This window comes from Psammomys obesus, unplaced genomic scaffold (genome assembly GCF_907164565.1).
Source record: "Psammomys obesus unplaced genomic scaffold, mPsaObe1.curated_primary_1811, whole genome shotgun sequence".
Taxonomy (NCBI): Eukaryota; Metazoa; Chordata; class Mammalia; order Rodentia; family Muridae; genus Psammomys; species Psammomys obesus.
Window position 1 is genome coordinate 8,546,324 of NW_026586589.1, and position 26,203 is coordinate 8,572,526.

At 43.4% G+C, this 26,203-nt stretch overlaps 2 protein-coding genes across 2 annotated transcripts in view; both read right to left on the minus strand.

Moving 5' to 3' along the window:
- Positions 1-1,164: 1,164 nt before the first annotated feature.
- Dynlrb1 (dynein light chain roadblock-type 1) lies at positions 1,165-19,491 on the minus strand. Its single transcript, XM_055602415.1, has 4 exons — positions 19,223-19,491; positions 7,771-7,846; positions 5,773-5,940; positions 1,165-1,526 (listed from the first exon to the last, which is right to left on the minus strand). The coding sequence occupies exons 1-4, from the start codon at positions 19,223-19,225 to the stop codon at positions 1,483-1,485; spliced, it is 291 nt and encodes a 96-aa protein (XP_055458390.1). The 5' UTR covers positions 19,226-19,491; the 3' UTR covers positions 1,165-1,482.
- Positions 19,492-23,311: 3,820 nt separating this feature from the next.
- Itch (itchy E3 ubiquitin protein ligase) overlaps positions 23,312-26,203 on the minus strand; it is a 90,112-nt gene continuing 87,220 nt past the window's right edge. Inside the window, exon 25 of the mRNA XM_055602210.1 lies at positions 23,312-25,844. Within this exon, the coding sequence (XP_055458185.1) occupies positions 25,745-25,844 (100 nt within the window). The 3' untranslated portion in view covers positions 23,312-25,744. The remainder of the gene's footprint in view (positions 25,845-26,203) is intronic.

A 26,203-nucleotide genomic window follows, 5' to 3' on the forward strand; every position in this document is an offset into this window, starting at 1 on the left:
TTTCCTCCGATCAAACCCTCCCATATAGCTCTCCTTGTTCTTTTTAAAATTCAGTATCTTTTCATTAATTCTTAATCTTTTAAAGGCAGAGTTTCATATATCCCAGTTGGCCCCTAACTAGATACATGCCTAGTTAGTTTATGGGACTCTGGGGATTGAACCCAGGATGTTGCACATGCCAGGTGTGTGTTCTCCTAACTGATCTCAACCATAACCCTTTGGAACGCTTTTTTAAAAAAAAGATTTTAAGTTATGTGTATATCTCTACGTGGGTATGTGCATTTGAGTACAGATAGCCTTGGAGGCCAGAAGATGGTGTGGGATCTCCCTGCAGCTGGTATTAGGTACAGTTGGTTGTGAGCTATCTGACAGGTGCTGGAAACTGAAGTCAGGTCCTTTGCAAAAACAGTACAGTCTTAGCTGCAAAGCAATGGCTCCAGCTCCTGAAACATTCTTTTTGTTCTTAAACAGTATACTTTCCTAATTCAGTGTCTGATCAACGAGAATTAGAAAGCTGCAGTAGTCTTTTTTTGTGTGCAACAAGGAGCAAAAGACAAATGTGATGGCAAGTACAGGTGGTTGTTGAGGGTGGTGAGGAGCAGCAGAGTTGGTAGTCTAGAACCTTGGGAAGAGCCAAGGTAAGGACCCCCTTACATCCAATGATGCTACGGTGAAAGGATGATCACCAGAAACGAGCTCAGTGGAGAAGGATGGAGTCAGAGGTACTGAGGAAGTCTGGGGACAGAGCAGGCACAGACCCATGTTCCTAGCAGTGAGACCCTGGGGGCTGCCTGTTCCTTCCACCTCTATTACTCCCATTACCCCAGCACTCGGGCATTTGAACACAGTGATGTGCACTCCTGAGGCTCACATCACCAGGTGCATTGAGGATACTCAGGAACACATTCTCTTGCTTGCAATGCAATAGAGAATCATTGGCAAGAGTAGATGATGATGATGAAAATGGTGTCTAAGGCGAAGAGGCCCAGGAACCAGGGCACCAACACATACCAAGCCTTGTTCAGGAAGTGTGCTGCAGGTGTTAGAAGCAGGCCCAGCACTGTGAAAACCTGCCAGTGGCTAGAAGCCATGGGTTTGGTCAGCTGACCATGTGCTAACATAGGAATAGGCCTTTCCGATATAGTAAAGACACAACAGCCAGGGTGGGGTTTGAAGTTATTTTTAGTCAAAGAAAAACACAGGCTTTCCAAGGGTGACAAAGTGAACTGAAGGTCAGAAGGAAGCTGGGTGTGGGCTTATTATAAGCTCTTATTCCAAAGCCTGGAAATGAGAACTGGGCTTCCCTGGGAACTGACTGGATCATCAGAGGCACTCCTTGGTGGGGTGGGCAGAGTTACCCTTCATCAATGGCATGGCCTACATGGGCTCTTAGGCAACCAGCATGTGCCCACTGACATGATTAACACTTATTCTTGGGGGGGCATTAAATTAAGGAATGACACAAGAAGCCAAAACAGTGCCTTATTCAGTTGGATTCTGAATCACAATCAGGAAATAGTCTTTATCTGGAAAGAGAAAAACAGAAAAATAAATCACTAAATGTAAACCAGGAGAAAGGTTAGCAGTAGCTCCTTACGCTTATCATGTAAGCGTGAACTGCAGGAGAAAAGAATGCTTCCAGAAGAGCACCAGTGGCAGGCTACTTTCCACAGCCAGGAACAGGATAACCTACAAGTTTCTTACTGTCTCCTGCCAAGTGGCTATTGGGAAGTGGAGTCTTCACTTGCACTTCACTGCAGGGCAGTGAACACTCTGTAGCATACTCTTTTAATTTTTATTATTAAATAAGATTTGTGGGCTTAGATAACCTGGTAACCTGAGTTCCACATGGTGGAAGGAAAGACCAGATCCTAAGGATTGTAGTCTAACCTCTGTACTTGAGTATGCATGTGCCTGTGCGCGTGCACACACACACACTGTGAGATTTATGTTAATTTCAATAGTGTGGTTGATAGACACCTTGATTCACCCTAATAAGCCTGTTGCTGATCTCTACATTCTACAGTATGCAACCCCACCCCCAAAGAATACTTTGAAAGGTCACAGGAAGTTATTTGCTTCTTTGAAGCACTTTCCAATACAATCTCATGAATCAGACTCTCCATGGAAGTGGATAGGCCTCATTTATCAAGAAAACAGGGCAGAGCTCCCTGATTTTGATCATGGTACTAGCCTCAAAGTCAGAGTCTTGTAGATGCCACACAAGTGCACTGAGCAATACCCTCAATCCCAAATTCATTTATGTGTTTTAGATGCAAGTCCGCTGCTCAACACAGCATGTCAACCGAAGCTTTGCAATATGCTTAAGACATGTGGATGTCTGCCATGAATGCTCTGATCTTGTTGACAGTAGTCTGCAAGTATACAGCAGCTGCCATTAAGTTCTAGGCACCTGACTGTCTATCACAGCTAATAGCTATGCCACTATTACTCTTGTCATGGATCAACTTTCTCAGGTCACTCTAGGCAGGTGCTAGTGCTCTAGCATCTTACTAACAAAGCCATGACACCTAACTGCTTCATGTACCTGTGGAAGGCTATGTTCTAAACTGTACACTTTAAAATTTGCTCTCTGTGTGCTTGTGCATATGTCCTAGCATGCACAAGAGTGGTTCTTGCAGGACTTTTGAAGGACTTTTTCCTTCTACCATGGATATGCCAAGGCTCGAGCTCAGGTGGTCAGGCCTGGCTCCAAGAGCCTTTACTGCCTGAGTCATCTGGACAGCCATGGATATGGGGTAAGGCTGTTTGTGCTGCATCAGTGAGGTTAATACGTGAAACTTAAATATGTTGATTTATTAAATATGAAGGGCTAAACTAAGAAGCCACAAGCAGTCCATGTAAGTAAGAAGAAACTGGACCTTTTTCTTCCAGGCAGGGTCAGTCCGGTCGGCTCACAGTGCATGGTAGGACCATAAGCCTCCCCTCCAAGTCTCTGCTGGGCCTGACCCATGCTAGGGCTGCCCTGGGGCAGTGCTCAGGCAGTCAAACCCTACTCACAGAGGTTCTGGCCCCAAACTCAGCATTTCTGTATTGACCACATGAAACTGGGTACACAGAAGTATATACTACTCATTTTCATCTGAGGCTGGAGAGACAGCAACTGGTTAAGAGCACTTAACTGCTCTTGCAGAGGACCTGCAGTTACTTCTTGGCACTCACATGGTAGCTCAATATTCTGTTGCTCCAGTTCCAGGGGGATCTGGTGCCATCCTTTGACCTCAACTGATAATGCATGGACATACATATTCCCAGGCACAAATACAAAGATACAAAGATATTTAGATAGCATGTCCCAGACACCCAGACATCCTTACCCCTACCCCTTTATTGAATCCACCCTGACCCACAATAGGGGGATCTCTGTAATGGGAGGAAATTAAAGTCACATGCTTTTGATCCCAGCACCTGTGAGGCAGAGGCAGTCGGACCACTGAGTTTAAGGCTAGCTTGGTCTACCGTTCCAGAACAGTGGGGCTATGTAGAGAAACCTTATCTCAAAACAACAAAAGCCATCTGTTTAATAAATACTGTGCTTGTAAGTTCCTGCTCTTGGGCTGCAGCCCAAGAGAACTGTCTGCAGTTCCAGAGGTCCTGAGTTCAATTCCCAGCAACCATCTATAATGAGATCTGGTGCCCTCTTCTAGTGTGCAGGTGTACATGCAGGCAAAACTATATACATAGTAAATCTGTCTGGGCCATGTATCTCACTTACACTAGTGATGCCCAAGTTTGTGTGACATGTTGAGGTAGCCATAAACAGTGTTGTTTCTTGGGGCCGCTACACTGCTGCATCCCCCTCCCAGGGGCTTTCTCACATATCATCATCCTATTGGGACTCGCCGTCTTTCCATAGCTACTTAGCTACATTTTCTGTTTTCCACAATAGGTCTATGAGAGCAGGAACTTTTTTTTTTTTAAGATTTACTTAGAAACTCAGTGTAAAGGATAGAGGACATGCCAGAGATGAACACTTTCAAGTCAAGTGCCAGCATCTTGCAGACCTCTATATGCTGCCCATGTGAAGGGCACTTACCTCCACTGAGCTTGTGAACCCCATGAGAACTCAAGCACCAAGGAACTTTGAATGTCCATGGGCCCTGAAGGACAAATTCAAGGTGCTTTTGCACTGAGCTCTGAGACCTGTATGGTCTTTAGATGGAGAGCCACTGTCTACCAAGTGTTCATCTCTGGCATGTCCTCTATCCTTTACACTGAGTTTCTTAAGTCTGATGCTGGTCATCTCAAATCTGCAGGGACATAAACCACTAAATAGAAAGATGATTCCCAATCCTAGTTTTAGGGAAATGGAGATCTGTCCTCCATAGTCCCATAGCAGGAAGCTGGGGTAGGGCTGGACTTTTCATTCAAATTTGATTGCAAGGTTTAGCTCTATGATTCCCCCCCCCCCTCCAGACAGAGTTTCTCTGTGTAGCCTTGGCTGTCCTGGACTTACTTTGTAGACCAGGCTAGCCTTGAACTCTGAGATCTGCTTGCCTCTGCCTCCTGGGATTAAAAGCCCTGCTGTTCTGTGATCTTAACATATTCTTTCTGATGGGGCACATCCCAGAGGATCACAACAGCCAGCCTTCCCCCCTGATGTTTTATAGATGTTGTGGAGAGCATTAGTTGGCTAGAGCTATGTTAATTAAGCATGCACAGCACATTTTTAGAATAAATACACTGACTATTTATTCTTTTACGAGCGACTGGTTCTCCCTCCAATCTTTCTAGCCAAGCAGAATGGGCGGGAACAAGAGCAGACCTGGGAATAGAAGCCACACTGGTTTACACAGGGTTTTCTCCGTGTAGCCCTGGTTGTCCTGGAACTCACTACGTAAACCAGGCTGACCTTGAACTTAGAGATCCACCTGCCTCTGCCTCCTGAGTGCTGAGATTAAAAGAATGCACCACCTTGCCCAGCACCCCAACTCATATCACTTCTTACCCTAAGCACCTCAGCTCATAGGATCAGATCCACATAGCTGACTCTGGAGTCTGAGGCCCCTTCTTAATTGGACCCAAGTCTCACTTTCATAACTTCCTTTTATAGTCAAGTTCTGTAGCCCGAGGCACTGTCACATAAAAGCTCCTGCACGTCCAGCCAGGCTGAGACTCAGGGAGAGAGGTGACCACAAAGTCCTGTAGAGCCTGTCTGCCACTCTAGTCTGTGTGAGCTAGATGAGGCAGAGCAGGAGGAAGCCCATGCCTCCCCTGTGCACTTCCCATCCTTGTGGGCTCCTCCCAATGTGAGCATCTCACTACAGTGAGAACGATCCCGGGACTAAACACAGGCTTGCTTGTACTGCCCAGCCAAGCTTTTCACCAACAACTCAAAATAGCAGTCTGGCTGCATAGGTTGGAGACAGGTCTATTAATTCTTTTTCATAAAGAAATAGCTTTTCCACCCCTCTGACTCATAGTTTCCTGGCCCTTAAGACTCAGCTCTAACTTTCCTGCTTCTTAGAAATCTTTGTTGATTGCCCAAGACTTGATCAACCTTCCATGTCCCAAGTTGAGAATGATCAGCACTTATGTTTGTGTCTTTCTCCCTCATGAAACCACAATTCTTCCATGAGGCTTTGCCGAAGAGCTGCTGGTGAACCCCACTTGATAGTGACTAGGCAGTGAGGAACTTGACTCTGCCCACCCTCCCAAGCCTACCTCGAACCTGCGGACACCAATCCTGATAAGCCACAGAGAACCTGCTACAGGTTCTGAAACTAAATGTGAAGGTACAAGAACCCTTACCCGGTGCCACCATAATTTCGTTTTTCTTGGAGCGAATTCGAAGGAAGGTCAGGTCATTCTGGGGGTCAATTTCACGCACAGTGCTCCGGGCCTTCAAGATGAAGTTGTGCATGAGGTTGGCATATTGTGTAGTAGTGGGATTGTCCATGGTGCTCTTGATGGGAATGCCTGGGGGAAGAACAGGAATGTAGCAGTTCATGCAGGCCCCTTTCTGTTCAGTGTCTTAACTCACATCCCTAATTCTAGGACATCTGGCTAACAGCAATTGATGTCATTACTTCCAGAAGGCTTGCTATATGAAAGGCACAGTGCTGACCTTGTGTGCCAGGGAGTGGCATCATCATGTTCACTGGCTTCCAGGCAACAGGAGCCCTGAATAATGAGGTGATTTGCCCATACAAATGGTAAGGATTGAAATATAGGCCTATGGGATCAACTCCATGCTCCTTTTCCTTGGCCCACCCTGCCTGGCTGGGTCCAAGCAATAGGAGAGGTGCTCCTTTGTAGTACTAAGCTCGAACTGACTTAGCACTTGGGAAGCAGAGGCAGGCAGGCCTCTGGCTCTTCCAGAGGACCTAAGTTTGATTCCCAGCACCCATATGGCAGCTCACAACCTTCTGTAACTCCAGTTCTAGGGGATCTGACAACCTCTTCTGGCCTCTTTGCGTACTACACACACGGTACATACTTACATGCACGCAGAAATATCCACATGCATAAAATAAAAACAAATTTTAGAAAAGATCATGTCTTTGTAATGAGAGCCAATCAATTAAATTTCTTTTTATTTCTTTTTTCCTTCTCTTCAAGACAAGGTTTCTCTGTGTAGCCCTGTCCTAGAACTAGGTCTGTAGACCAGGCTGGCCTCAAACTCAAAGAGAACCACCTGCCTGTGCTTCCTGAGTGCTGGGATTAAAGGTGTGCACCTATCAATTAAATTTCTAAACTCAAGTTTTCTCAATAAATACAGGTAACAGGGCTACTTTCAGGAATAAAGCACCTGTCCTCAGAATTGGCACTAAGTGGGTGTTTTTGGCTAGGTCCCTTAGAGTCAGCATCTTACCAGCCATTTAAGTAAGCTTATTCCCCAGAAGAGAAGAGCTTTGGGCACAACTGGCTGGAGAACTATCAAAAAAAGCAGAATCACTACAAATGGATATCCATCTAGTGAGCACACAGAGTAGGAGCAATATAGATTAACCAATACTGTACTTAGTTGAGCCTGGTGACTCAGGTTTGTAACCCTAGCCTGACAGATGCAGGTAGAAGAAATGTCATACATTCTAGGCAACTGTGGACTACACAAGAGTTCCAGGCTAGTGCTGGCTACATAGTGAAACAGTGTCTCATTAAAAAATAAAAAATAAAAAAAAATGTACTGACACTTTAAATTTTTGCTTAAAGGGGCTCTTGTTTTTTCTGAAACAGGGTCTCTCTACACAGTCCTGGAACTGTGTAGGCCAGCCTCAGACTCATTCTGTGCCTCCCACATGCTGGGATTAAAGGCATTTGGCACTATTTCTCACTCTGATGGTGGACATGTTAATCCCATCACACAGGAGGCAAAGGATCTCTTGTGAGTTTGAGGACATCCCAATCTACATAGTGGGACCTTACCTCAAAAATAAAGTCTTAACAACTCTATCACTAGAGAAGTACAATGGTTTGAAAAGCATGGATTATTGACAGCTGTGAGCTGTCAGGGCAGTAGAACTATTTACTAAACTAAGATTTCTAAGACAGGTGGTGCATGCCTTTAGCTCTAGCACATGGGAGGTGGATGCAGGAAGATCATGAGTTCCAGGATAGCTAAGGTTATACAGCAAGACCTTGTCCAAAGAAAAAAGTCCCAAGCATAGTATTAGAACTTTGGAAATGTTTTAAAGAAAATTAGAATGGATCTGGGTTCATGAGGGGATTGAGGAAAGGCTATATATGCCGTGTCTGAGCTGTTTTCTAGAGACCTGCCTGGGTGCAGACCATGGATTGAGGGCCTACCTTCTGTGTTCACCACAATGATTCCTTGCACTCCTTTCTGGCTCTGAAGTCTCTTGAGTGTTTCCTCCACTTCTGCCTGCCACAAAAGGACACCAAGATTAGGAGTCAAGAGGTAGGCTGGATTAAAACTTCAGAGTCCAGCAGATGAATGGCACATTCATCTAAAAGTGAGTAACACCCAGGGGTTTGACACTGCTCCAGAGCTGCTCAGCAAGGCACCTAGAGCTTCTGCCCCACTATGAGGAGCACTGGTTCTGGCCCCTTTCCACCAGGCAGTTATCCCCTCCCTCCAATCAGCTATTTGAGACCAGAATATAAACACCATTCCCTGGAGTTCAGACACCCCCATGACTCACACATACGGCACTATATTATGAATGGTAAAAAGAAAAACTGAACAGTTTTTAACAGGAAGGAGGTACTTTGTTATTTGTGGCTCAACATCAAAGGGAGTAAAATGACCCCACAAGGATAAACTCAGTGACTTAATAAGCTGTCAACCTCGACGGGGAGACACTTGGCATATAGGAACAGGAAATATGTCTCAGGAAGAGGCCAACTCTGATTATTCAGAAACTGCTCAAGGTGGGATGTCCTAGCACATGGAAACTGTCAATAGAGCAGACAATGAGATGTCTGGAGTTGTCTTCTGTCATTCATGCTTCCAATTTGTCACTTCAAGACTTTAACTTTCCATCTATTCTCCAAGTCACATCTCTTGTCTATTTTTTTGTTGTTTTTGAAACTCGGTCTCTACATAGCCCTGGTTTTCCTGGAACGAACTCTGTAGGCCAGGCTGGCCTCAAACTCAAAGATTGCCTCTCTGTCTCCTGAGGGCTAGGATTAAAGAAGTGCACCACCACCCCTTTAAAAAACAAATAGGGAGGACAGGGCCTCTGTTTTGCTATTCTCCAAGCTGCAGCCTCCTGTGTCCTGTGTGGACAGCCCCTGGTACATCTGCATTTGTGAACTGAAATAATAACTTAAGCTTTTAAGTTCATGTAAAACTATCAAGCACAGCTCTACCTGCATTCCCAGAGGTCTGCTGCCATCAAGGGACTACCAGCCCTGCCAACACCAGGGACAACCAGATGGCTAAAGGCCAGCTTAAGAACACAGTCAACATGAGCCAGAGCAATACAGCACCACTAGAACCCAGCTATCTTACTACAGCAAGCTCTGAATATCCTAACACAGCTGAAGCACAAGACAATGATCTTAAATCCTATATTATGAAGATGACAGAGGCCTTTAAAGAGGAAATTAATAAGTCCCTTAAAGAAATACAGGAAAACACAAGCAGGTGAAGAAAAATAATAAACCTGTTGAAGACCTTAAAGTGGAAATAGAAGCAATAAAGAAAACATAAAGTGAGGGAAACTTGGAGATGGAAAACATAGGGAAGAGAACAGGAACTACCTATGCAGACATCACCAAGAGAATATAAGAGATGAAAAAGAGAATCTCAGGTATAGAAGATAGAATTGAAGAAATTGATACATCAGTCAAAGAAAAAGTTAAGTCTATAGGTTTCTGACACAGCTGGGAGCTGTGGTTCATACCTGTAATCTCAACACTATAGCAGGATCTCTGTCAGTTCAAGGCCAGCCTGGTCTACAAAGTGAGTCTAGGACAACCGAGGCCACAGAGAGAAACCCTGACTCAAAAAAACAAAGTTCCTGACATAAAACATCCAAGAAATCTGGGACAGTATTTAAAGACCAATCCTAAGGATAATAAGAACAGAAGACTCTCAGCTCAAAGGCCCAGAAAATATTTTCAACAAAATCATAGAAGAAAATTTTCCTAACCTAAAGAGATGCCTACAAATGTACATGAAGCTTACAGAACACCAAACAGATTAGACCAAAAAATAAAATCCACCTACCACATAATCACTAAATGTACAAAACAAAGAATATTAAAAGTGGAATAACATATAAAGACAGACCTATTAGAATTATACCAGACTTCTCAACAGAGACTTTAAAAGCCACAAGGATCTGGACAGATGTCTTGTAGTCTCTAAGAGACCACAGATGCCAGACTGCTATACCCAGCAAAACTTTCAATCACCATAGATGGAGAAAAGAAGATATTCTAAGACAACACCAAATTTAAACAGTATCTTTCCACAAATCCAGCCCTACAGAGGCACTAGAAGGAAAACTCCAATGCAAGGAGGTTAACTACACCCAAGAAAACACAAGAAATAACTTCACACCAACAACACACACAAACCACCACCACCCTCATCAATATAACAGGAATTGACAATTACTGGTAATTAATCTCTCTCACCGTCAATGGACTAAATTCCCCAATTTAAAAGACACTGGCTAAATAACGGATGCAAAAACAGGATCCCACATTCTGCTGTATACAAAGGCAGACATTACCTGAATCTAAAGGGCTGGAAAAGGATTTTCAAGCAAATAGACCCAAGAAGCAAGCTGGAATAGCCATTCTAATATCTAATAAAATACTTTCAACCAAAATTAATCAAAAGAGATGGGAAAGAACACTTCATACTCAAAAGGAAAAATCCACCAAGATGACATCTCAATAATGAATATCTATGCCCCAAATGCAAGGGCACCCATATTTGATTAAAAAAAATTTAAGCTTAAAATCACACATCGAACCATACTCATTAATAGTGGGAGACTTCAATACCCTACTCTCACCAATGGACAGGTTATCCAGGCTGAAACTAAACAGAAATAATGAAACTAAGTGGTGTTATGAATCAAATAGACCTAACATGCCTACAGAAAATTTTACCCAAACACAAAAGAAAACACCTTCTCAGCACCTCACGAAACTTCTCCAAAACTGATTATATACTTGACCACAAAACAAGTCTTAAAGGATATAAGAAAAGTGAAATAACACCCTGTATCTTATCAGACCACCATGGATTTAAGCAGGATTTCAACAACAGAAACATAAAGTTTATAAACAGGTGGAAACTGAATAACTTTCTATTCAGTGACCACTTGGTCTATGAAGAAATAAGACTTTCTAGAATTCAATGAAAATGCACAACATACCCAAACCTATGGGACACAAAGCAATGCTAAGAGGAAAGTTCCTAGCATTAAGAATTTGAAGAGATCCCATACCAGCAACTTAACAACACACTTGAAAGCTCAAGAACAAAAAGAAGCAAACATACTCAGGAGTAGTAAAGAAATAAACTCAAGGCTGAAATCAATAAATCAGAAAGAATAATACAATAAATTATTGGGGGTTGGTTTTGTGCACTGTGCATTCAAATGCTGATTTCTGTACCCAGAGATCTGGTCGCAGCCCAGCGTTGGCACTGTCATTTCTACAAGGCATCTCCTGTCTCGATGTTTCGTAAAAATTGTTCTCCATCACCTCTGATTGGTTAATAAAGAACTGAACAGCCTATAGCTGGGAGGAGAGTTAAAGTGGGGCTTTCCATCTTAGAGGAAGGCCCCAGGTGGAGGAGAGAGGAGAAGGTTGCCATGAGAAAGGAGGTCACCATGAGGGAGTCTCCAAGAGGACATGATGGAGTGGAAGAAGCCAGGGTGAGAGCACATGGCAGGTAACAGGGCACATGGCTGACAAATAGGCCAGGCCAGCATAGTTGGGTTAGAATAGATGAGTATCTGCCTAGATGTAGTGCTTGAAGCTTACAAAGAAGTGTAATAGATCTGTGTGTCATTACTTGGGAGCTAGAGCAGGCACAGAAAAAACAATTTAACAAAAGAATGACACCAAGAGTTGGATCATTGAGAAAATCAACAAGACAGACAAACCCTTAGCCAAACCAAAAGGCAGAGTGACAATATCTAAATTATCAAATTCAGAAATGAAAAGGACACAGCATACACCAAGGAAAACCAAAGAATCATTAGGTCTTACTTCAAAAACCTGTACACCACAAAATTGGAAAATCTATACAAAGTGGACAACTTTCTTGAAAGATACCATTTACCAAAGTTAAATGACTATCAGGTAAATAATTTAAATATACCTATAAACCCTAAGTAAGTAAAAACAGTTATTAAGCCTCCCAACCAAAAATCACCCAGGACCAGCTGGTTTTTGCATAGACTTCTACCAGACCTTTAAAGAAGCGCTGATACCAACAGTCCTCAAACTATTCCACAAAATAGAAACAGAATATTACAAATTCATTCTATGAGGCCACAGTCACTATGATACCGAAGCCTCACAAAGACTCAACAAAGAATTTCAGACCAGCTTCCCTTATGAACACTGATGTAAAAATACTCAATAAAATACTCAAAAACTAGGCTGGGCAGAAGTGGCACATGCCTTTAGTCCCAACACTTGGGAGGCAGAGGCAGACATCTCAGAGTTCAAGGCCAGCCTGGTCAACAAGAGAGTTCCAAAACAGCCAACCCTACACAGAGAAATCCTGTCTCAGGAAAATAAAACAAAAACCCCAAAATTAAAAAACTGAATAAAAAAACACATCAAAAATATCATCCACCATGATCATCCCAGGGATTCAGGGATGGTTCAACATATGAATATCCATCAATGTAATCAACTAAACAAACTGAAAGAAAAAAAACACATAATCACTCATTAGATGCTGAAAAAATCCTTTGACAAAATTCAATGCCCATTCATGATAAAAGTCTTGGAGAGATTAGGGATACAAGATACATACCTAAACACAATAAAGGCAATATACAGCAAGCCAATAGCCAACATCAAATGGAGAAACTTGAAGCACTAAAATCAGGGTCAAGACACTCTATCCATATCTATTCAATATAGTAACCCCAAAAATTCTACCATAGAACTCCTATAGCTGATAAACATCTTCAGCAAAATGGGGATACAAATTAAAAAAAAAAACAAAAACAAAAACAAAAAACAGAGGTCCTGCTTTATACAAATAATAAATAGGCTGAGAAAAAAAAAAAAAGGGTGGAGAGATGGCTCAGAGGTTAAAAAGTACTGGCTGTTCTTCTGAATGTCCTGAGTTCAATTCCCAACAACCACATGGTGGCTCATAACCATCTATAATGACATCTGGTGCCCTCTTCTGGTGTACAGGCCTATATGTAGGCAGAATACTGTATAAATAATAATAAATCTTAAATATTATAAATTTCATATATATATATGAAAACAACACCCTTCACAAATATTTTTGGTGTAACTCTAACCAAGCAAGTGAAAGACCTATCTGTCAAGAACTTCAAGTCTTTGAAAAAAGAAATTGAAGATAATAGAAGATGGAAAAATCTCCCATGCTCTTTGGTCAGTAGAATTAACATAGCAAAAATGGCCATCTTATCAAAAGCAATCTACAGATTCAATGCAATTCCCATCAAAATTCCAACAATTCTTTACAGACCTTGAAAGAACAATTCTCAACTTCATATAGAATAAAAACTCAGGAGAGCTAAAAACAATCCTGGTCAATAAAAACTTCTGGAGGTATCACCATCCCTCATCTCAAGCTGTAATACAGAGCAATAGTAATAAAAACTGCATGATATTGGCATGAAAACAGATAGGTTGATTAATGGAATTGAAATCAAAGACCCAGAAATAAACCCACACGCCCATGAACACTTGAGTTTTTACAAAGAAGCCAAAACTATACAATTGAAAAAAGAAAGCATCTTCAGTAAATGGTACTGGTCTAACTGGATATCTTCATGTAGAAGAATGCAAATAGATTCACATTTATCACCCTGCACAAAACTCAAGTCCAAGTGGATCAAAGACCTCAACATAAAACCAGATATACTAAATTGGATGGAAGAAAAAGTGGGGAGTAATTTGAACTCACTGGCACAGGAGACAACTGAACAGAACACAAACAGCTCAGGCACTAAGATCAACAATAAAAAAAAAAATGGGACCGCTTGAAACTAAAAAGCTTTTAATAAAGCAAAGGACAAAGGAAAAAATGGTAGCCTACAGACTGGTAAAAGATCTTCTTCACCAACCCTACATCTGATAGGACTGATACTCAAAATATATAAAGAACTCAAGAAATTGGCAAAAAAACAATCCAGTTAAAAAAAGGAGTACAGAGCTAAACAGAATTCTCCACAGAGGAATCTTTAATGGCCAAGGAACACTTAAATGCTCGACATCCGTATTAATCAGGGAAATGGAAGCCAAAATGGCTAAGATAAAAAACTCAAGAATAGTACATGCTGGTGAGAATGTGGGGCAAGGGGAACCCTCCTCCATTGCTGGCATGAGTGCAAACTTGTACGACCACTATGGGAATCAATCTGGAGGTTTTTCAGAAAATTGGGAATAGATCTACTTCAAGACCAGCTATACCACTCCAGGGCATATACCCAAAAGACACCCCATCATACCACAAGGACACTGCTCAACTATGTTCACAGTGGCTTTATTCATAATAGCCAGAAACTGGAAACAACCTAGATGTCCCTCAAACAAAGACCTTGACTGTGCCTCTGTGGGATGTGTGTCAGATTCAGGGGCTAATTATTCCATCTCAGCAGAGCAGGAGCCACAAACAGGAGCCTAACTGACCTTCCTCTCCCCATGGCTGGAACTTGGTTTAAGTATACTTGCTCTCCAGGTGCTCCCTCCAGAGGCTCAGAATCTACTTAGAAGTTCCTCCAAGGTAGAGAGTTAGGCTAGGTATGTGGATCACTGTGAGTTCAAGGCCAGCCTGATCTACATAGTGAGCAAGACATAGACAGCAAGGGTTATGTAGAGTCTTTCTTAGATAGGTAGATAGGTAGATAGGTAGGTAGGTAGGTAGATAGATAGATAGATAGATAGATAGATAGATAGATAGATAGATAGCAGGTCTTTAGAAACAGGGTTACCATTCCCTGTGTCAAAAGAGCTAGGCCTGGAGGCCTCCTAAACAACTTAAGATAGCAGAATGAACTAATTTTCTGGAAGGCATAGCCTGACAATCCAGTCACCACCACCACTTCCTATAAGAACATTGCCAGATGCTATAGGGACAGGCAGAAGGCTCCGCCCACAAAGTGGCAAGCAGCCTGGTGCCGCTGAAATCTAGAACCTGCATTGAAGGGCAGGTCTCGCTCTGAGGAGGACAGTACAATCAGTGGTCATGCATGTCTAGTCTCCTAGTCATTTCACAGCCTGACCTCCTATTATGCCATGTACTGTTCTGAATGTGAGGGTCAAATGCTAGAGGTCCTGGTCACCCTACTGGAAATCCACCTTGTAGAAACAACCCCAAGGAACAAAAGGAATAGAACAAGGACCCTGCTGCAGTGACACCTGCAAAAGCTAACAGAAATGTTCAATAATAAGAAAAGGCCAAGAAAGGCAGCAAACACACTGCAAGTGATGGTTCACATTAAGAGAGACTAGGCCATGACACATCTCCTCCATATATGATTGATATTCCACAATAAAATACAAAAAAAAAAAAAGTTTTCCATTTGGCCTCAACCGCCTGCAAACAAGAAAGCTTGAGGTTCTGAAATAAAGCTAGATAAAATGGGAATTATAGATCAGGTTTATTTTCTTTTTCAAAACAGTCATTTTTGCTGGCCATTGTGGTTCTTCCTATAACCCGCAGCACTTGAAAGGCTCAGACAGAAAAAAAAAAAAAAAAGTGAACAAATGGCCAGTCAGCCAATTGTGGTGCTGTAGGTCTGTAATCCAGCATTTGGAAAGTAAAGGCATAAGGATCAGGAGTTCAAAGGCCAGTGCCAGCTACATAGCAAATTTAGGGTCATGAAATATTAATAAAGCCCTCACCTAAATATCTTCCTTTATTCTATTGTTTCTGTTAGACACACACAAGTTTACTTGGGGCTGGAGAAATGGCTCAGCAGTTAAGACCATTTGTAGACCTCTCTTGAAGAGCGCCTGGGTTTAGTTCCCAACACTCATATAGCAATTCACATCTACCTGCAACCTGAGTTCCGAGACCCATCACACTCTCTGACATCTTTGGGCACATACATGCAGGCAAACACAAGTTATTCCACCACCTGACTCCCTCCTCCATGAAAGGGCTCTACTATGTCGGCTGTGACGCTTGACACTAAAAACATCTTAAGAATATGTAACTTGTTTATGTGGCACCTTGAATGACAATGGGCCCCATAGGCTCATGTTTGAATATTTGCCTCCCCTCCCTCCAATTAGTGTTTCAGGAGTGTCAGAAGGCACAGTCTTGTGGGAGGAAGTGTCACTAGGAGCAGGCTTTGAGGTTTCCAGAGACTTGGGTTATCCCTAGTCTCTTGCAGAGGAAGATGTAAGCTCTCAGCTGTTCCTACTGCCATGCCTTTGTACTACCATAATAGACTCTTAACCCTCTGAAACCAGAAACCCAAAGAAAGACTTTATGAGTTGCTGTAGTTATTTGAATGCTTGGTCCCCAGTTAGTGGACGTCTCCATATCTTTATTCATTGGCTGGATGGCCCAGAAAGTCCCGGGATAGGTGGGATTTGAGATTCAAAGGCTCATTCATGCTAGGCCTTCTGTCTCTCTTTTTCCACTTGCTCCCCATCTGTGGATGTGGATGCAAAGCTCCCAGCTACTGCAATGCCAGTCTCCTTCCCACCATGATGATGAATGGACTCTCTGAAACTGTAAGCCAGCCCCAACTAATGCCTTTATAAGAGTTGCCATGGTGATCGTGTCTCTTCACATCAACAGAAAGATAACTAAGACAGTTACTGGTTTTTGTTTTTGAAACAAGATTTTCACTCTATGCCCTAGGCAGGCCTCCAACATGTAGTGTTCCACCTGTCTGGTGCCACCACACCCAGTATCTCAGCATTTAGGAAGCTTCATGAGGTCCAGGCCAGCCTGAGCTACATAGGAAACATGTCTCAAAAAAAAAAAAAACTGATGATATTCAGTGCTGATGTTCAGTCAGTTCAGTAGTAGAACACTTGCCTAGCAGGCACGAGACCTTGAATTCTATCCCTAATATAGAAAACTTAAAAAAAAAAATAACTTTAAAAACATTACATAAAAGCTGGGCATGGTGGTGCACGCCTTTAATCCTAGCACTTGGGAGGCAGCCTGGTCTATGTAGTGAGTTCCAGGGCAGCCAGGACTACACAGAGAAATCCTGGCTCAAAAAAGCAAACGAAACAAATTTCCATAAAATAGTTAAGGAAAATAATGTGTTCAATAGGAGGTAGAAAACATCAAAGATAAATTACAAACACCTAAAGGATCATCTTGTAAACGAATGAATAGCAATGTGGGACTATTTTAATGCTGGTTTCATTATGGCAAAGCTCTTGAGATCAAGAACCTAGGAAAACTACACAATACAGTGTACCAGCCATAAATACTGCTCCTTTTTTCTCAGAAATTCTTCCCTTGAGAATTTTCATAAGGAAATAATCTAATAAAATTTAAAAACCAAGCAGAAATTACAGACCACAGCATTGAGTTAAGAACTGGAGACAACGTGTACACCATGGAACTGGTTTGCCAAATTCTAGTAAAACAATGGCTCGGTGTGGTGGTGCACACATTTAATCCCAGCACTCAGGAAACAGAGGCAGATCTGTTCAAATAAACAGTTTCCACCAATATGGACTATTCCTGTAGAAACACTGGCAAGAGGGTCACAGATGAGGGCAGTTCCTACCAGCACTCTCTGGAGAGAAGACCATGAACTAAATGTATGAGCAGAGGGCACTACACAGCTTTAGAATGAAGTACATTTTAAGTGTGTGTGTGTGTGTGTGTAATATGAGAAGACCATGAACTAAATGTATGAGCAGAGGGCACTACACAGCTTTAGAATGAAGTACATTTTAAGTGTGTGTGTGTGTGTGTGTAATATGAGTGTACGGTCCTGAGGGCTCAAATCCACAGCCTGTTTTAATGATGGTTTGGGGGGGAAGGGTATTAAAGACAGGGTCTTACTATATATATATATAGCCCTGGCTGTCACTGAATTCACAGAGATCCACGGCTACCTGTAACTCCAGCTCCAGGGAACTAGACCCCTCTTCTGGCCTCCTGGGTCACTATATTCATGTGCACAAACCTATACACACACACACATACTGACATGACGTATATATGCACACACATTCATTCATTCCTCTGTTCACTTCCAAATACCTCCTAGTGCCAGGTGTGGTGGCTCCTGTCTTTATTACCAGCACTTGGGAAGCAGAGGCAGGTGCAATTGAACCCGAGTCTTCTGTAAGAACACAAGCTCACTCAATGGCGGAGCTCATCTCTTCAGTTTCCTATTTTGTTTTTTACAGCCACGTGTTGTGAAAAATTTGACTGCAATGGTTTTGATGATGTGGAGAAATTCTTTGTGGTATAGTGAAAAACGCAGAAGGCTCAACCAACTAGTCAGTGGTGGCTACAACAAAAACTGAAGGAAAACACCATAAGCAATGTACCTAAGTAGTTGCCTCTAGGTTAGTGGTTCTCAACCTTCCCAATGCTGCGACACTTTACTATAGTTCCTCATGTTGTGGTGACCTCCCACAAAATTCTCATTGCTACTTCATAAATATTTGACATGCGACCACTGTGAAAGAGATAGTCGGCCTGAAAAGGGGTCTCGACCCACAAGTTGAGAACCAGCGCTCTAGGTCCTACCACTGTTTTCCTTCTCAGTTGCTTTTATATTTAGTTTTCTGGGGGCTAAAGAGATGGCGCGGTACTTCCGATATTCTTCCAAAGGACCCGAGTTTGACTCCAGCACCTATATGGTGACTCACAGGCATCAGTAAGTCCAGTTCCAAGGGATCTAACCTCCTCACCAGGCACACTAATGGGGCAGACACTTTACATACATAAAATAAAAATTTAAGTAAAAAAAAAAAACGGATTCGTTTTTATAATGCAGGCTGGCCTTGAACTGTAAATCTTTTTGCCCTAACCTTCCCAAGCGCGGGGACTGCAGGCGTGCTCTGTCATGCCATTCGTAAGATTCTGAGGTTTGGTTTAACGTTGGAAAAAGACCTTTTGAATTCTGTACAACTCGTGAGGTCTGAAAGCACCACCTGTAAAGATAGGCAGAAGGTTTTGGGATCCCCAGTGTGGGAGCCACCGGTTCCTGACCAGCAGGCAAACTGGGCCCACGGACGACAGTCAAGGTTGTAGAGTTCGAATCCCTGGGACGACCTGCTTTGGATTCCAAATGTGAAGATGGCGCTAATGGCCGTACCTGCTTCACAGAGCAGTGGAGGATAGGCAACGCCCGTAAAGCTCCCACTGTGCCGGCCGGCAGACTCCACGAAACCTTGCAGCCAGGCTGGGCTCGCCCAACAGGGCCCAAAACGCCAGGCTACGAGCGAGCCAGAGCCGGCCTTCGGGGCGGCCCCCACAGGCCAGCTTCCGGGCGCTCCGCCTCGGCTGGGACCACAGGCCCCGCCTGGCGGGTCCCGCCCGGTCCCGCGGTGCGACGCCCGCGACTGAGACCCCGGAGGATGGACGCGCGTCTCGCGCGGGGTGGACACTCACCATCTCAGACCGATTCCGCAGCTCCGAGTAGCCAACACTCAGCTGCGTTCTCCGCCTTTCTGAGCCTGCGCAGGCTTTTTTTATTTTTCCGAAACGGACAGCTGGAACAGCCTATCAGAAGCCGGGAGGAGGTGGGGGCGGACCGCCGAGAGGCAGCGCCACGGGAGTCTCCCCACCGGGAAAGACTGAAGGCGAGTGCCACCTTTCCTCCCGGCGGTGCGGAAGGGCTGCCGCGTCTCCAGGTCTGCTTTCCCTGCCCAGCGAGGTCCCCGGCAGAGGCCGACTGTTGCCGAAACTCGCTTTGGCCCAGATTGAGGCGGAGACTGGGAAGTTCAAGGAGCCGAGGACGTGGGCAGCCCCGAGGCCGGGAGTCTTAGGAGCAAGCTCTGGGATGAATTAGTCAGGGCTGCCCTGGGCGTGTGAGATTGAGGGTGGCGAACTCCGCCGCAGTCCTTTGTTTCTTTGCAGAAACTCCTTTACATTTCGTTACCATTATCTCGCCTTTAGAAGGGGACCTAGGCCCCTGTTCTGTCCTCTGTTCATTGTTTTCCCTTGCAAAGTTACAAAAAACATTCGGGTACGTAGTGAGCAGCCTCACTCGCGTAGGACCCACTCTTCACAAACTTCTCTTCCCACACTGGGGCTAGCGGAACCAAGCTGGATGATCCATCGCCAGTTTCAATGACAAGTGCCGTTTGTGCAGTGCACGGGCTTGCAGGTGAGGACAGTGATTTCAGTGAGAATGTCGCAGGTCAGACCGAGGACAACGGGCCCTGTGCGCCTGTGTGCCTGATAAGCATAACCTCTCTGGTACATGCCACAAAAATCGATTTATTTTTCGAGGCAGGATTTTTCTATATAGCCATGGCCTCCTGGTATTTGCTACAAAAATCGATTTATTTATTTTGGTTTTCTGTGACAGGGTTTTTCTGTATAGCCCTGGCTGTCCTGGACTCACTTTATAGATCCGCCTGCCTCTGCCTACTGAGTGCTGGGATTACACGTGTGTGCCACCGTGCCCAGCCCAAAAATTGAATCTTAAGAAAATTGGTAGTGGTCTTCAACCTTCCTAAAACTCCGACCCGTTAGTACAGTTCCTTGTGTTGTGACCAACAGCCATAAAACGCTGCTACTTCACTGCTGAAGTCCTGTTACTGTTATGAGTTGTACTGTAAATACCTGATTGCAGGATGTCTGATATGCGACCTGCACATTGTGAACCCGGGCTCTAAGGCCTCTAAACAGACTGCCTCTAAAAGGGCATGTTGGGGGTCAGGAGGACCTCAAGGTCAATCAGGCACACACTTACGCAATCTCAGCACAGCACTTGCTAAAGCAGGAGAGCAGTTTCTCGGCCAGCTTGAACTTCACAGATGGACTCTTGAATCCAAAGCAAAGACATAACCCCCAACAATATCGCAAGGTCATGAAAGACAATGAAGAACCATTACAAATTAAAAATACTGGCAGAAAAATGAGGACTTTGCTTAACTAACTGCTGTGTTGCTAATTTGTTAGTTTTGAATTGTACCAGAGTAGCTGGGATGTTACTATTGGAAAAAGCTAGGTAGAAAAGTGCAAACAACTCTAAAATTTCTTTAAAATGGTCTTTGAAAGGGGCCATTCATGGTGGCACATGACATTAACACCAGCGTTCAGGAGGCCAGCCTAGTCACAGTGAGCTTCAGGACAGCCAGGGTTAGAGAGAGACCCTGTCTCAAAAAAGGGAGTTGGGGGGAGGGCTCAGTGATTAAGAGCACTTGGTGCTCTTGCTGAGGACCTGGGTTCACCTCCCAGCACCCACATGGCAAGCTCACAGTCATCTATCACCATTCCAGAGTATCTGATGACCTGACCTGAGAGCACCAGGCACACATGTGCTATACCATACATGCATGCAGGTAAAACATAAGTGTGTGTGTGTGTATGTGTGGTGGCACACGCCTTTAGGAAGGCAGCAGCAGGCTGATATCTGATCTGGAGGCCAGCCTAGTCTAGTCTACAGAGCACGTTCCAGGACAGCCGTGACTATACAGAAAAACATTTCAAAAAAAATTGTAAACAAAGAAATGGTTACTGAATGCTGGGAATAATGTATTATTGCCCCACTTACTTCCAGGTCTTCATTCCAAATAAGGGTAGAAGTTCTACAGTGAATGGACTCCTAAACATCCAAGGAACTAGTTAGGACAAGGATCAACTCCATCCTACACAGTGTATAGTGGCAATACAGTATAAAAGGATTTCAGAGTAGGAAAAAGATCCTGGATTCTGATTTGAACTCTCCATTTAATTCTGCAGATGTTATGAAAGTATTTTGAGCTGTTTTCCTTAGATAACCATTCCTCTCTGAGAGCAGCCAGAATGACAGTACAGTCACCAGTGTCTGGCACACAGTGGTAACTATTGTTAGTCTGGGCTGCCGTGACTGTGGATATGGTATGCTATACCAGAGAAGTCAAACAGAGCAGGTTTGATTTAGAGATGAGGAAAAATAACAGCATGGCTGCTCAGTGGCCTGCAGATCTGACTGCAGATTTCTAGGTATTTTCCTGAGGTTCTGCTTAAAGCCCTTCTGTGCGGAGCAGGAACTCATTTACAGTGATAGAAAACACAACCATCCTTTTGTCTTCTTTCCTAAAACAACTGTTGTGTGTGGGCAGTCATGCCATGGGCATGTATGAGGCTTGAGTACAATTTGTGCAGTTGGTTTGTTTCACATTTTGCATGGGCTCCAGGAACTGAACTCGGGTTTGTGTGGCAAACATCTTTACCCAACAAGCCATTTTGCAAAAATTATCCATGCTTTTCTAAAAAACATCTTATGTATTTATGTGAGTCCACAGTACAAGTTTGTGGCAGGCAGAGGATGATTTTTGGGTGGTGGTTCTCTCCTCACACCAGGTAGGTCCATGATACTAATCTCAGATCAGTAGGCTTGCTTAGCAGTGAGTGCCTTTATCCCTGAGCCATCTCACTGACCCTCAAGCATGGAGACAGGGTTTTTCTGTGCAGCCCTGGCTGTCCTACACCTCAAGTCTGTAGTCCAGGCTGGCCTCGAACTCAGAGATCCACCTACCTCTGCCTCCCAAGTGCTGTAATTAGACAGCAGGGCAGTGGTGGTGCTTGCCTTTATCTGGCCAGAGAGCTTCAGGAACCTGCCTGTCTCTGCTGGTGCTACACATCCCTGTGCCAGGCTTTGACATGGGTGCAGGAGAGGCAAACCATTCATTATGCTTGTACTGCAAGCACGCTACTGACTGAGTCGCCTCCCCAGTCTACAGACTACTTTCTGTATCAGAAAGGCAGTTCAGATGGGGGCCCTCGTGTTCCTCAGAGGCCCCTCCACGTACCCTCATCCAGCAGCACCTGAGTGGCAGATCTGCATTTTCTACACACCTCACACTTCAGACAGGCTGTCAACAGCCACTCTAAAAGAGGTCACATACAAGGCTTTCCTACAGGTGATGTACACCGTTTTCCTAACAAAACCAAAAGAAAAGTATACAAAATGAAGGACTCAAAAAACTTTAATTGTAAAGTCTTCCGTCTTTTAAGGGAGTGCCGGTGAGGCAACCTTCCGAAGGACTTTATAAACCTGATTCCCGGTGATATGTGAGGTGACCTGAGCATTTTAAATCAGTTTAAGAAAGCAAAGGCAGCCAGCACAGGGGCAGACAAGTTGACTTAATGAAAACACAGTCAAACAGACATTTGAAAGTCAAAGAGAAACAGAAAGGCGTAGTGGTCGCTGGAAATGCTAATACTGCGCGTAAGTAGTGACCTTTAAAAAAATTGAGACCCCCAAACAGAGGCAAGATTCCAAATGTTATCCCCCCAGATAACATTTCATGTGATTTAACCAGGTAAGTAAAATGTGGCAGAGAGGGCTGAGCTGATCCCTGGGTGAAGCAGCAGCACAGTTATTGTAAGTCTTAGGAAACTGAATTCTGCACGCGAAGATGGTAGAAGACGGCAAGAGTTCATTACTGTCAACGGCTATCCATCCATCTGATGAGATACCCGAGCTTCTCTTTGACCCTTGCTGTAGAACCCACCAAAAGAGCAGAAGAAAAGGCAAATGCTCATTTTACTGTTTTTATTTCAATGTAACATGCAGTAAGAAAAAAAAAAAAAAAACTTAACAAGTTAATTAGCATTTATGATGCTTACAGAGAAAAAGGTCTTAAAAGCAACTTAGTTCAGATTTAAGGAAAATCGCTCATTTAACACTTACAATAAGTCTATTATTTCCAAATACTCATTTTGGACAAAAATTTGAGAGTATTTGGTAAATATTTTTGTCTGCTGTTTAGTCGCATTATTTTATATACTCTCTGATTCTCGGGATAGCCAGCCCCCATTTTCCTAACACAGCAGGGAAGACATATACATGTGATCAATTAAATTAAAGGAAGAAATGGAGTTGGGAGACTCCAGGGCTGCAAAAATATATACAAGCATTTACCTTTTCTAGAACTAAACATTTCTTCCATAAAAATATTAAATAGCCAAGCCCTATAGAACTAGGGCCAGGACTACTTCAAATATAACTTCTGTATTTTAAAAATATAGGGCAGAAAGCCTTTTGGATGATATTTATACATTTTCACATAATATTTCTAGGTCCCTAAATGAATCATGAAGCATTATGCAGAATCAACAAAGCCTATTTTCTTACATTATCTCTTAATTTAATCTCATAAATCTTTAGTAAATATGGTAAATAACTATATTTTAGTACAAGAATTGGATTCACTAGGAAGTCTTTGTAGGAGGCTTAATGTTTATAGCCATTTATTACCAAAGTTCAGGCCTATGTTGTGACTGGGTAGTTGGCAGACATTCGCTCTGTAAGACAAAGCAATAGCATCATATACATTTTTTAACCCTACCAACAAAAAGGCAGAGATTTGCTACTTTGGATATAACTAGGGCTTCTAGAGATGACACATATTTCCTGTGGCATATAGGATTAAAGAAAGGGGGGGGGCTGGGGCGGAGCTGAGCTCTCCCTTCACTGACAGCTTCTAGATGAGGCAACCCTTCCTCGGTCACGCACGTGTCTGCTGATGATGGCAGTGTTAAAGACGACAGCTGCACGAGTTCAACGGTTCCAGGATGAGAACAGGAAGAGCAGCTAGGGATAGAAACATTTCTTTTCCTACGGGACGGGGGTTTGTCACACTCTATTCTTGGCTTCATGCTACAAGTTCATGCTATGCCACTGCCACATGTCAAGGTCCCTGTTAAGACTTATAAGGCTGATTTGGGGATTTGGCTACAATAGGGACTCAGCTGGCTGAAGTTTTATCTCGCTGCCCATAAAGTTGTATCTATGGCAGCAGCCATCTTGACAGTCTACACTAAACCAAGGTAAATTAACTGCAGAGAGAGTCAAAGTGCATTCATTAGTTACTAAAGGAGCCGTCTAAAATAGAGGAGTCATGGGAAGAAAAATCTAAAATTTTTAAGGGTAAGAAAAATATTGCAGATCAGAACCATATAAAAAGATGCAAATGACGGCACGGCTCTTATTTGTGTCAGAAGTGGTAAGTGTGAAAACAGCACAATTGTGTGCTGCTGGACATTGTCCTGATTTCAAAGACTGCACCACTGACCTCTATTTGGATTAGAAAATGGTTGCAACTTGAACATCTTAGCAGTAATGAAAAGTAACTGAGGCATTGGATTATGATAAAATCATAAAGCTTCAGTTTATGTGTAGGATTTAAAAATCAAGAATGATCTTAGATGAATTCAGCTAAATTAGTTCTAATTCTAAGGTTAACCTCTAAAACTGTAAAGGAACCACAGTGCTGATGCTGTTTGTAAAGTTTAGTATTTGCAAGGCAATAAACAACAGGAACTGAATCGAGAGGTATGAAGTCATGTTGGCGGGGACCAAGTTTTCCCTGAATTCAAATAGAACTACTTTGTAGAAAGATGCGAGAGTCCTGTGTCACTTCCAGGAAGAACATCAGAATGATGCATTAATTCATGCTCCAGAAATGAAAAACAACAGTCAGGCCAGGCTGAAGTGAGCGGGAGAGCACAAGCAGCAGTTGCTCATGTGCCCAGACACTGGGATAAGCTTGCACTTTATCTAGCACCTCTTAGCTCGAGGCTCTACCAGGAAGACCTTGTGTATTGCAGTTTCCGAGATGTCCCTGCAGAACCCTTCACAACACCCACTAAGAGACCTCCTCCCAAGTGAGACTTTTGACACACGAAACTGTTGTTAAGGGTACAATCTAGAGGAATAAGACAAGGGAGATTTCATCACTGTTAAATCTCGTGTTAAGTGTCTGACTACTGTTTGTAGATCTGCTTTCTGGAAATGTTGAGTAGAAATCCAGAATCGCTGGAAGATAAATCTCAATGATCACATTAATTTACTTACACTCAGATAACTCTCTAGTCACAGTCCAAGTTTACAATAAGATGTGCAACAGGCAGAGAACGGAGGGGACAGATACCGCAGATAAGTCCCTGTCCTCTGGTGGCCTAAGGTCTCAACAATTATTCTTGTCCAAATCCTTCTGTTTCTTCAATGGCAAATAACAGCTTTTCCTTCAGTTGCTCATAGCTCTTGTAGGGTGGGAGGTCCAGGCGGTTAAAACTGAAAGCAAGAATTGTTGGCTTGAGAAAAGGAAAGAAACACACACAGGTAATGCCCTACAGCAATACTTCAACATTCTGACCACCCGGGCTTGACTCACACAGTCTTTGAGGAACTGTGTTTTACCTTTCCAAGACTCACTCAAATGTCTTCTCTGGTAAACTGGGATAGAACACCTGCCCCTTATGGTATGGAGTCGGAAACAAGCACCACACAGGGCCAGTGCTTAGCCGACCCTCAGCAAATGTCAGTTTTCTCATGCTGCCTCAACTAACCGCTCTAGTTCAGTGGTGTGCAAACCTACTGTAAATGTCCATTCAAGAAATACTTGAGGCTTTGAAAACAGTTTTAGGTATATC

What these genes read in the sequence shown, in the direction of transcription:
- Dynlrb1 (XM_055602415.1), bottom strand. An exon ending in CATTGTGGTGAACACAGAAG is followed by an intron (nt 5,941 to 7,770) that starts GTAGGCCCTCAA and finishes TTCTTCCCCCAG; the next exon opens with GCATTCCCATCAAGAGCACC. An exon ending in CGAAATTATGGTGGCACCGG is followed by an intron (nt 1,527 to 5,772) that starts GTAAGGGTTCTT and finishes TTCTCTTTCCAG; the next exon opens with ATAAAGACTATTTCCTGATT.